Below are 12,444 nucleotides of genomic sequence, written 5' to 3'. Positions count from 1 at the left end.
GAGTTTCAGCTTCAACATCACTCCTTCCAATGAACACCCAGGACTGATCTCCTTTAGGATGGACTTGTTGGATCTCCTTGCAGTCCAAGGGACTCTCAAGAGTCTTCTCCAACACCACAGCTCAAAAGCGTCAATTCTTCTGTGCTCAGCTTTCCTTATAGTCCAACTCTCACATCCATACATGACCACTGGAAAAACCATAGCCTTGACTAGACAGACCTTTGTTGGCAAAGTAATGTCTCTGCTTTTTAATATGCTGTCTAGGTTGGTCATTGGAGAAGGCAATGGCAACCCACTCCAGTACTCTTGCCTGGAAAATCCCATGGATGGAGGAGCCTGGTAGGCTGCAGTCCAAGGGGTCGCTAAGAGTTGGACACGACTGAGCGACTTCACTCTCACTTTTCACTTTCCTGCATTGGAGAAGGAAATGGCAACCCACTCCAGTGTTCTTGCATGGAGAATCCCAGGGACGGGGGAGCCTTGTGGGCTGCCATCTATGGGGTCGCACAGAGTCGAACACGACTGAAGTGACTTAACAGCATGTTGGTCATAACTTTCCTTCCAAGCTGTAAGCGTCTTTTAATTTCATGGCTGCAATCACCATCCACAGTGATTTGGGGGCCCCAAAAAATAAAGTCAGCCACTGTTTCCACTGCTTCCCCATCCATTTGCCATGAAGTGATAGGACTGGATGCCTTGATCTTAGTTTTCTGAATGCTGAGCTTTAAGCCAACTTTTAATGACAGATAATAATGAAGAAATAAATAGTATCTATGCCAACTGAGCTGCCTATCCCATTTTCAACAAACATTCTGAGATATGCTTTCCAGAGGTAAGAGAAAAATCTCAATTCTTACTTCTGGGATTATTTTTCAAGGAATAATAATCTTTCATGTCAAGCTGCTCCTAAGGAAGCAAACTGATAAAATGACCTGACTTTTATTCCTGTCAGACCACAGGTCACTCTTCTAGCAAAGAGATGGGTGCTGGCTGCTGACCTTTCTCGGAGAAGGGGCTGATCCAGAAGAGGGCTGGGAGATCTGGAGTTCTGGGAGGTGTCAAATGAAGTTTCCTGGTGAAAATCAGCATCCCCTTGGTTACTGTAACTGGGCGAGGGCTTTCCAAACTTACTTGAATCTAAAGATGATGGTGATTCATTCCTTAAAACAATCCGTTCATCTGGCTCTTTGATAACCTGAGTGACAATGTGCATTCATCTTTAGTTATAGCTTTTGCTTTTGTTTGCTTAATTTAGAGCTGGGGGTTGGGTGGGACAAGGAAGAGAACCGGGGGCAAGAAGACAGAATACCTGCCTCCAGGATCTCCTGCAAATACAAGAGGAGTGGGAGCAGAGAAGACTAGAGACAAAATGCTCAGGAGTCAAGGGCAAGGAAAGATAACCAAATTCGTTTGGTATATATTAACGAGCCAAAATAAACTCCTGCTCTGAATTTTGATTTGTGAGGACTAGGGATTATTGCGTTGGGAAAGAAAAAAATTTTAGACAAAATATTTAAAGGCTATGTCAAAGGAAACTGAGAGTACTTCATTTTCTTTGTGTATGTCCATTGTCATGCTGTAACAGGGAAGCTTGCACCTTCACCTGAACAAGCCAATCAGACTTTAAGAACAAGTGATTGACCACCTCTCTATATTCAATTCGAGAAAAAGTAATGAAAATTACTACTGATAAAGTAGGTATTGAACCTACATACACTTTCACTAGTGACTCATCCTACAAATGAAAGGAGTTTGTATGAGGGGAAAAAACCAACTAAAGCAAAGAAACTCAAGTTAAACTACAGCAATTCCACAAGCAACATGAGCTAGAAATGTATTTTCAACTGCTCATGGGAGAAAGTACAATAATTGACATTATATAGCTGGTAATAAATCATTTTACAAATGCTACTTCTAAAATTACCTTCACGTTAGCTCCAAGGCTGTCAAGAGAAGACACTAGAAGAAAGAGGAACAGGTGTTTCAATGACTCATTATTACCAGTTACTCCTAAAACTGCTATTACATTTATTGCACAGCAGTACAAAAACATTACACAATGAATGAATTATTAGAGAACTTAAATGATCCCTTGTAAATCATACCATCACTTTTAATTCTCCCTGAAGTCACAGAAATTCTATGAGTTTTTTTCTGTCCTCTTGAGGTAAACAATAATGTTATATTAATGGCAGCACATATGGATATAGGAAGGGTAAAAGTGAGTCTAACGTGAAGCAACAAGTTCAGTAGCCCTTGGGCAGCTTGGAAAACACATTTGCCCAGATGTCCACAGCCTAAAAGAAAACCATGTAGCTTAATATAAAATTCAAAGCCTCTGCCTCTTTGGCATTCCCTTTATATTAGGTTTACATAAAATCCTATTTACACAGAAACTCTGAGTATACTTGTCCGAGACAGACAAAAACGAATACATGAGAGCTTGAAAAAACAACACAGTGAAAGTGAAAATCATTATGATTACATTAAGTAGATCTAATACCAGAGAATGATAAGAATTACTAGAAGTAATAAATACACAGACAAAACCAAGACTAAATGAGATTGTTCCAGATTGAAAATAAAATGCTTTTGAAATGAGTATTTGCAAGGCTATGCTAAGACCACCATGGCTTCCCTCAGCTGGCTGGGACTGAGGCAGCGACAAGGGACTGCTGATTCCCCTATGCCACTGGCAATAAGAAGGAAGATATAAAAAGGGATTTTTTTTAAACATGTGAATTGTCATATTCTCTGGGCATGGATGTATGTGTGTGGCCATCTTGTCCCAAAAGCTCTCTTCTACCACACTCCCAGCTGAGCAGGGAATCAGTAGTGCTAAAAAGGCCCTTTTTAGCTATAGCCACAAACTTGCCCTTTTGCCTAGGAACCCCCTTGCTACTGATCCCAGGGGGCTTGCCCTTGTTCCCTTGCTTCTCAAAGTGTTGTCCATGGACCAGCAGCATCGGTATCACCTGGAAGCTTGTTAGATAAGAAGGATTCCAGGTCCCACCTCAGCCCTATGGAATCAGAATCCGCAGTTTAACGAGATACCCAGGTGATTCTAATGCACATTGAAGTTTGAGAAGCACTGCTTTATTCTACCTTAGGCCCGGATGAATGAGCTGACAGGTGACCTAAGGAAAGGTCTGGCTTGGAAGCTACAGGGATTCCAAGGATCTGAGCCCAGAGGTCTGAACGTCTTCTCTAAATGTAGGTGTGCCAAAAACTTGATGTGTGACCTGTACACACTCTGTAACCTCTCTGGAACCTTAGTTCTCCACCTGCCAGGATTAAGAAGAGACAAAGGCCGAGACCAATGTGATACATGACCCTGTTGTTATTTAGCTAGCATTAAGCCCAGCTGTCCTCCCCAGGAACGGACATTTTCTGTTGCTTGATTTCACGGTAATGGGGAAGACAGTGCTGTATTTATGGGCTACATGGGTGATTTTCAATCTAAATATCAGAGAAGATGAAGCATTTTCTGCCTCAAATTCTGTCACCTGTCTTTGACTTGTTGCTATAGAACAGTCACCGTCATCCAAGAGAATATTGGCTTGAGTTATCACAAGAGACTTTTAAGAGACTTCCCCTTAAAAGTAGAAACCTTTCAGGCTAAGATAGGAAACTTGTTGTCAGGGATGGTATAAGTCCAGGTCAGGAGAATGGGCCATGACCTTCCCTTTCTAGCCTAAGAATTAATTCAGGAATGGTTGAAATTCACTGCCATGACATTCAGTACTGACACAGGTTCATGTATTTCACTCATAAAGTTCAGTTCAGTCACTTAGTCCAACCCTTTGCAACCACAAGGACTACAGCATGCCAGGCTTCCCTGTCCATTACCAACACCAGGAGCTTGCTCAAACTCATGTCCAATGAGTCGGTGATGCCATCCAACCATCTTACCCTCTGTCGTCCTCTTCTCCTCCTGCCTTCAACCCTTCTCATCATCAGGGTCTTTTCCAATGAGTCAGTTCTTCACATCAGGTGGCAAAAGGATTGGAGCTTCAGCATCAGTCCTTCCAATGAATACCCAGGGCTGATTTCCTTTAGAATTGATTGGTTTGATCTCCCTGCTGTCCAAGGGACTCTCACAAGTCTTCTCCAACACCACAGTTCAAAAGCATCAATTCTTTGGTGCTCAGCTTTCCTTATGGTCCAACTCTCACATCCATACATGACTACTGGAAAAACCATAGCTTTAACTAGACAATCTTTGTCAGCAAAATATGTCTCTACTTTTTAATATGCTGTCTAGGTTTGTCATAGCTTTTCTTCCAAGGAACAAGTGTCTTTTAACTTCATGGCTGTAATTACCATCTGCAGTGATTTTGGAGCCCAGAAAAGAAAATATGTCACTGTTTCCATTGTTTCCCCATCTATTTGCCATCAAGTGATGGGATTGGATGCCCTGATCTTAGTTTTCTGAATGTTGAGCTTTAAGCCAACATTTTCACTCTCCTCTTTCACTTTCATCAAGAGGCTCTTTAGTTCCTCTTCACTTTCTGCCATAAGGGTGGTGTCATCTGCATATCTGAGGTTATTGATATTTCTCCCAACAATCTTGATTCCAGCTTGTGCTTCTTCCAGCCCAGTATTTCACATGATGTACTCTGAATATAAATTAACAAGTAGGGTGACAATATACAGCTTTGACGTACTCCCTTCCCAATTTGGAACCAGTCCATTGTTTCATGTACGGTTCTAACAGTTGCTTCTTGACGGACATAACAGATTTCTCAGGAGGCAGGTCAGGTGGTCTGGTATTCTCATCTCTTGAAGAATTTTCCACAGTTTGTTGTAATCCACACAAAGGCTTTGCAGTAGTCAATGAAGCAGAGGTAGATGTTTTTCTGGAATTCTCTTGCTTTTTCTATGATCCAACAGATGCTGGCAATTTAATCTCTGGTTCCTCTGCCTTTTATAAATCCTGCTTGAATATCTGGAAGTTCTCGATTCATGTACTGTTGAAGCCTGGCTTGGAGATTTTTGAGCATTACTTTGCTAGCATGTGAGATGAGTGCAATTGTGTGGTAGTTTAAACATTCTTTGGCACTGCCTTTCTTGGGATTGGAATGAAAACCAACATTTTCCAGTCCTGTGGCCACTGCTGAGTTTTCCAAATTTGCTAGCTATTGAGTGCAGCACTTTCAAAGCATCATCTTTTAGGATTTGAAATAGCTCAGCTGGAATTCCATCACCTCCACTACCTTTGTTCATAGTGATGCTACTGAAGGCCCACTTGACTTTGCACTCTAGGATGTCTGGCTCTAGGTGAATGATCACATCATTGTGGTTATCTGAGTCATTAAGATCTTTTTGCTTAGTTCTTCTGTGTATTTGCCACCTCTTCTTAATATCTTCTGCTTCTGTTAAATCCATACCATTTCTGTTCTTTATTGTGTCCATCTTTGTATGAAATGCTCCCTTGGTATCTCTGATTTTCTTGAAGAGATCTTTAGTCTTTCCCATTCTATTGTTTTCCTCTATTTCTTTGCATTGATCACTGAGGAAGGCTTTCTTATCTCTCCTTGCTATTCTTTGGAACTCTGCATTCAGATGGGTATATCTTTCCTTTTCTCCTTTGCCTTTAGCTTCTCTTCTTTTCATAGATATCTGTAAGGCCTCCTCATTTTGTCTTTTTGTAATTCTTCTTGGGGATGGTTTTGATCGCTGCTTCCTGTACAATGTTACAAACCTCCATCCATAGTGCTTCAGCACTCTATCAGATCTAATCTTTTGAATCTATTTGTCACTTCCACTGTATTCATACTGAGTGGTCTAGTGGTTTTCACTACTTTCTTCAATATAAGTCTGAATTTGGCAATAAGGAGTTCATGATCCGAGCCTTAGTCAGCTCCTGGTCTTGTTTTTGCTGACTGTATAGAGCTTCTCCATCTTCAGCTGCAAAGAATCAATCTGATTTCTGTATTGACCATTTGGTGATGTCCATGTATAGAGTCATCTCTTGTGTTGTTGGAAGAGAGTGTTTACTATGACCAGTGCATTCTCTTGTTGTAACTCTGTTAGCCTTTGCCTTGCTTCATTTTCTACTCCAAAACCAAACTTGCTTGCTACTTGCCTGTTACAGGTATCTCTTCCTGCTTTTGCATTCCAGTCCCCTATGATGAAAAGGATATCTGTTTTGGTGTTAGTCTAGAAGGTCTTGTAGGTCTTCATAGAACCGTTCAACTCCAGCTTCTTTGGCATTAGTGGTTGGGGCATAGGCATGGATTACTGTGATACTGAATGGTTTGCCTTGGAAATGAACAGACCACCAAGGGGATGTCTTAACCCAGCAATTCTTGATTATATGATCCAGGGCCTCCCCATGGGTCCCCAAGACCTTTTAGGAACTCTGCAAGGTCAAAACTATTCTCCTAATAGTAAAACATACTCTGTCTTTTTCATTCTCATTCTCTTATGACTATATAACAGAGTTCTCCAAAAGCTATATGATATGTCATGATGACACCACTCTGATGGCTAATGTGTGCTGTATATTCTTGTGTTTTTAAATTCCTCAAGTTTAATGTCTAATGCTAATTGTTGATAGATATCATTCACATACAGAAAAGCTCAGTGTGGCTCTCAATAATACTTAGCACAAAAGGGTCCTGAAATCTAAATGTCTGAGATCCCCTGCCTTAACCTCACTGTTTCAGAGAGAACTGGCTCTCCTCCTTGCTGACATGCAATCTTGTAAAGAAGTGTTGCCTCTCCTGATCTCCATCAATTCTCTGCTGCATCCTATCCTGAAAAATGGCGAGTCTTATTTGTTAGCTATCTGTGGTGCCTTTTCAAGGAGATCCCACCAAGACAAGATGTTCTCTGCTTTTCCAACAGCCACAGCCAGAACACACTCAATGGTGACACTCCTTGGGGGAAGTCTCCCCAGTTCCTCCTAGGGAAACTCTGAAACAGAAGGCATCTCTGCTAATGACTCTGCTCGTGGGAACCCCCTCTCTGGAAACTCCCAGTGACAGGGCACCCGAGAATTAGGCCCTGAGTTTCCAGACAAACGTGTGATTCCTCAGAATGAAAGAAGACTTAGAGGTAGGATGCATTCGTTCCCATGGGTAAACTACACAGGAGGAACAAGAAAATCGAATACCTCTTCTCACTGGAAATGGAAAGTTTGAAAAGTTAGGTTTTCTTCTAGACTTCTGGGAATGATGCTGTGAACTGTTCTCACCAAAGGGCTTTGCACTGTCCACCTGAAAGGAAAGGAATGAGACCTGAACCCACTGTAGCTTGTATTACTCTCTCCTCATTCCCTGTAATACCTTTCTCCCCTTCAATCACAGTCATGCAGGTGAAAAAAGAGAAGGTTGGGAACAGATTAAATCACAGCCTCCAAGTATATAAAATGTTATAACCAACAGGGAAACCTGTTTGTCCCTACTTTCACTGAGGTTAGAACACAAAGATATGGGATATGGGCTAATATGACACAGATCATATTCTAACCACTGGTAAGGCCAGTAAAGAGCAAGTAGAGTTTGTTTAATCTTCTTTTAAAACAGGATATCTTCACATTCCTAAACACTCTGAGCAGTACTGGCCTAGGTGGGGTCCTCCCTGAAGACAAGGAATTTTCACAATGTGATCTTTCAGCCTTCCACATCCCCCTTCAGTCTGAGTGTCTATATCCTTGTAAAAAAGAACAGCGGAGACTGTATTATTTTAGTTAAGGTGACCACATTTTCCTACATTCAACAACGTGATCTGCTAACAGGTCAAAATACTTGAAATAGAGACTCTTCCAGAATGTCTATGACATACAGTTGCTTAATTTTCTTTGTAAAAAACCTTGTTTTTTATTTTTTTAATGTCAAGAAGTCATGTTATACTATTATTCTTCATTCTACTTCAAGAAATAATTTTACTAGAATTTACAATCTTGACAACATCAGGTCCTCTACATTTTAATTTTTCTACTTAAACATCAGATACCATCAGGAAATCTGGCTAAATAAAAGAGTTAATATCTATAAGCCCTTAGGAAAGAGCTTGGCACATAGTAAAGACTGTATATGAATTTGTTAAATAAAAGTATCATGTAAATTTTAATTCCCTAAGAAAACTTCCAACATTTTAAGGTTATTTAGTTCATAATGGTGTACACTAAAGTTGTGTATTTTATTAAAATATATATCAAATGGAATAAATCAGACCCAATATACTCAATTTAACTATATTTGTATGAAACTATGTTTACAGTGCTAGATTTTGCCAGACACTTTTATAGGTTACCTGAAGAAAACAGCTATCCTGTATTTTCTAGCCAAACAACATCTCTGTTCTACCTGCAAACCAATGCTATAACCAGTCATCTAAAAAGCACCTTGACTTTGGGATTTACCATGCTTCATTTCTGTGTCTAATATACAAACATCACACAGGTAATCCTGAATCAAATTATCAACTTGACAATAATATCAATCGTTAACATTCTGGAGAATAAGTCATGAACTACAATGTGGAACAGAGTTCATGAAAAACAGGAACTATATTCATTGAAAAGTTGCAGGATATAAAATTAACACACAGAAATCCCTTGCATTCCTATACACTAACAATGAAAGAACAGAAAGAGAAATTAAGGAAACAATTCCATTCACCATTGCAATGAAAAGAATAAAATATGTAGGAATAGATCTACCTAAAGAAATAAAAGACCTATATATAGAAAACTATAAAACACTGATGAAAGAAATCAAAGATGACACAAATAGATGGAGAAATATACCATGTTCGTGGATCAGAAGAATCAATATAGTGAAAATGAGTATACTATCCAAAGCAACCTATAGATTCAATGCAATCCCTATCAAGCTACCAACAGTATTTTTCAGAGAACTAGAACAAATAATTTCACAATTTGTATGGAAATGCAAAAAACCTCGTATAGACAAAGTAATCTTGAGAAAGAAGAATGGAACTGGAGCAATCAACCTGCCTGACTTCAGACTATACTGCCTGCCTGTAGACTATACTACAAAGCTACAGTCATCAAGACAGTATGGTACTGGCACAAAGACAGAAAAATAGATCAATGGAACAAAATAGCCCAGAAATAAATCCATGCACCTATGGATACCTTATCTTTGACAAAGGAGGCAAGAATATACAATGGAGAAAAGACAATCTCTTTAACAAGTGGTGCTGGGAAAACTGGTCAACCACCCATAAAAGAATGAAACTAGTTCACTTTCTAACACCATACACAAAAATAAACTCAAAATGGATTAAAGATCTAAATGTAAGATCAGAAACTATAAAACTCCTAGAGGAAAACATAGGCAAAACACTCTGACATAAATCACAGCAGGATCCTCTATGACCCATCTCCCAGAGCAATGGAAATAAAAGCAAAAATAAACATATGGGACCTAATTAAACTTAAAGGCTTTTGCACAACAAAGGAAACTATAAGCAAGGTGAAAAGACAGCCTTCAGAACAAGAGAAAATAATAGCAAACGAAGCAACTGACAAAGAATTAATCTCAAATATATACAAGCAGCTCCTGCAGCTCAATTCCACAAAAATAAATGACCCTATCAAAATATGTTCCAAAGAACTAAACAGAAATTTCTCCAGAGAAGACATACAGATGGTTAACAAACACATGAAAAGATGCTCAACATCACTCATTATCAGAGAAATGCAAATCAAAACCACTATGAGGTACCATCTCACGCCGGTCAGAATGGCTACTATCAAAAAGTCTGCAAACAATGCTGCAGAGAGCAAGGAAAAAAGAAAATCCTCTTACACTGTTGGTGGGAATGCAAACTAGTACAGCCACTATGGAGAAGTGTGGAGATTCCTTAAAAAACTGGAAATAGAACTGCCATATGACCCAGCAATCCCACTGCTGGGGCATACACACTGAGGAAACCAGAATTGAAAGAGACACATGTACCTCAATGTTCATTGCAGCACTGTTTACAATAGCCAGGGCATGGAAGCAACCTAGATGTCCACTGGCAGACGAATGGATAAGAAAGCTGTGGTACATATACACAATGCAATATTACTCAGCTATTAAAAAGAATGCATTTGAATCAGTCCTAATGAGGTGGATGAAACTGGAGTCTATTATACAGAGTGAAGTAAGCCAGAAAGAAAAACACCAATACAGTATACTAACATATATATATGGAATTTAGAAAGAAGGTAACAATAACCCTGTATGCGAGACAGCAAAAGAAACACAGATGTATTGAACAGTGTTTTGGACTCTGTGGGAGAGGGCAAGGGAGGGATGATATGGGAGAATGGCATTGAAACATGTAAAATATCATATGTGAAATGAATCGCCAGTCCAGGTTTGATGCATGATACAGGGTGCTCGGGATGCATGATACAGGATGCACTGAAATGACCCAGAGGGATGGGATGGGGAGGGAGGAGAGAGCGGGGTTCAGGATGGGGAACACATGTACACTCATGGCGGATTCAAGTCAATGTATGGCAAAACCAATACAATATTGTAAAGTAAAATAAATTAATTAATTTAAAAAAAGAAAAAGAAAAACACCAGTACAGTATATTAACACATATATATGGAATTTAGAAAGATGGTAACGATGACCCTATATGCAAGATAGCAAACGAGACAGATGTAAAGAAAAGACTTTTGGACTCTGTGGGAGAAGGCAAGGGTGGGATGATTTGAGAGAATAGCACTGAAACATGTATATTATCATATGTGAAATAGATAGCCAGTCTAGGTTCTATGCATGATATAGGGTGCTCAGGGCTGGTGCACTGGGATGACCCTGAGGGGTAGGATGGGGAGGGAGGCAGGACGGGGGTTCAGGATGGGGAACACATGTACACCTACAGCTGATTCATGTCAATGTATGGCAAAAACCACTACAATATTGTGAAGTAATTAGCCTCCAATTAAAATAAATAAATTAAAAAAAGAAAAACAGGAACTAATACTAGAAGTGTTTTTAACATGATAAAAACATATGTAACTGTAAAGAAATGAATCTGTATATATAGTATAAGTACAACTTCGTGGGAAAAAATAAGGCCTTATGAATATCAAAAAAAGTCAAAAGAAAATGTATCAAATTAAACAATGATTTTATTATTCTAGTGAACCTATGGGTAATTTTTTTTTCTTGAACTTTTCTGTATTTTCCTTTACTTTTATAGTAGTCAAAAAAAAAGACTATGAAAACAAGTGTGGTTAAATTTGCCCACTACTTCCTGATGGCTAAATCTAATATAACTTTAATTAAGGACTTTTGACTATGGCATATCATTGCTTCTTCCTGCAGCCATATGTTTCCTACTTTTAAAGTGCGGCCTGGTGAATTCTCTAATGGTCTAGTGGCAAAGAATCCGCCCTGCAGTACAGGGGACACAGGTTTGATTCCTGGTCAGGGAACTAAGATCCCACATGCCATGGAGCAACTAAGCCCGTGCACTGCAGCTAGAGAGTCCATGCACGACAGTGAAAAGATCCCTCATGACTCAACAAAGAGCTCGCATGCCACAACCAAGACTGGAGGCAGCCAAATAAATAAATATATATTTTAAAAAGCTGGCCACTGAACAATGAGCTTACTATGAAAACTCAAGTAGTTTTCTTAAAACTGACGAGGCTTTAGTTTCAGATTTGTACAGAGAATGTGCCAGTCTTTGATATGAATCTTCTACTACTGTCAGTTCATTGATCTTCCTGGATAGTGGCAGGTTGTCCTATGCAGATAACACTATTAATAATTAAATTTATTTTTAATTCTAAAATTAAAAATAGGGATAGTAGACATTTACTCAGCAAGTCCTCTGTACAAGACATCTTTATAGGAGTTTCCTGACAATAACTCTAGGAAATGAGCATAATTTAATCATAATTATTATTAAATTTGAATTTCCTCTATTTATTTACTTACACATCTGTTATCATGGTCCAACCTTCCTTTATTCCACCCTCATTCACACCCTACCATTCCAAAGGACTCTGAAAAATAATTTTAGGCTCACGTGTCTTACTACAAACGGAGGTTTGCTTTCTCCAGGTATTTTGAAAGTATATCCAAGGTTCAGCTGAGCTGGTTGGTCCTGGAAGAAACGCCTGGTGCAATACGGAGAGAGTGGCCGGGACTGCATGCCTGGGGGCACTCTGTCGAGATTACTCTCCCTTGGTTTCATCTTTACACAACTCAAGGGGAATTTTGGTCCATTTGGTGTAGATAAAGGCCTTTGTGACTTACGTCTTTCTTCCTGAAACCCAAAGAAGAGACAATATTTTTAAAGAAAGCTCAACCAGAATATAACTGTATTTAACTGAACTAAGGTAGAAGATTTAACATCTCAGATTTATAAAACGTGAACTCAGGGAAGGGCATTTAAAAATTTTTCTTCAGGTCAGCTTAGTATCACTAGTAGATTTAAGCTATTAACAGTGAGAT

At 39.3% G+C, this 12,444-nt stretch overlaps 1 protein-coding gene across 16 annotated transcripts in view; it reads right to left on the bottom strand.

Annotated features, from left to right (window-relative positions):
- SPATA6L (spermatogenesis associated 6 like) overlaps positions 1-12,444 on the bottom strand; it is a 118,691-nt gene that overhangs the window by 55,255 nt on the left and 50,992 nt on the right. For 13 of the 16 annotated variants that reach the window (XR_808267.4, XR_808266.4, XM_024995920.2 and 10 more), the window contains 4 exons: positions 12,017-12,256; positions 7,121-7,223; positions 1,925-1,959; positions 999-1,195 (listed from right to left, as the gene is read on the bottom strand). Coding sequence is in view for 14 of the 16 variants with exons in the window: in XM_024995920.2 (XP_024851688.1) it covers positions 999-1,195; positions 1,925-1,959; positions 7,121-7,223; positions 12,017-12,256 (575 nt within the window). In the remaining 2 variants the exon portion in view is untranslated. The remainder of the gene's footprint in view (positions 1-998; positions 1,196-1,924; positions 1,960-7,120; positions 7,224-12,016; positions 12,257-12,444) is intronic. The other 3 variants (XM_010807836.4, XM_059889229.1, XM_005209969.5) reach the window with 3 other exon arrangements.

This window comes from Bos taurus, chromosome 8 (assembly GCF_002263795.3).
Source record: "Bos taurus isolate L1 Dominette 01449 registration number 42190680 breed Hereford chromosome 8, ARS-UCD2.0, whole genome shotgun sequence".
Lineage (NCBI taxonomy): Eukaryota > Metazoa > Chordata > Mammalia > Artiodactyla > Bovidae > Bos > Bos taurus.
The sequence above is the reverse complement of the archived record's forward strand: the minus strand, read 5'-3'. Positions and strand labels throughout refer to the sequence as shown.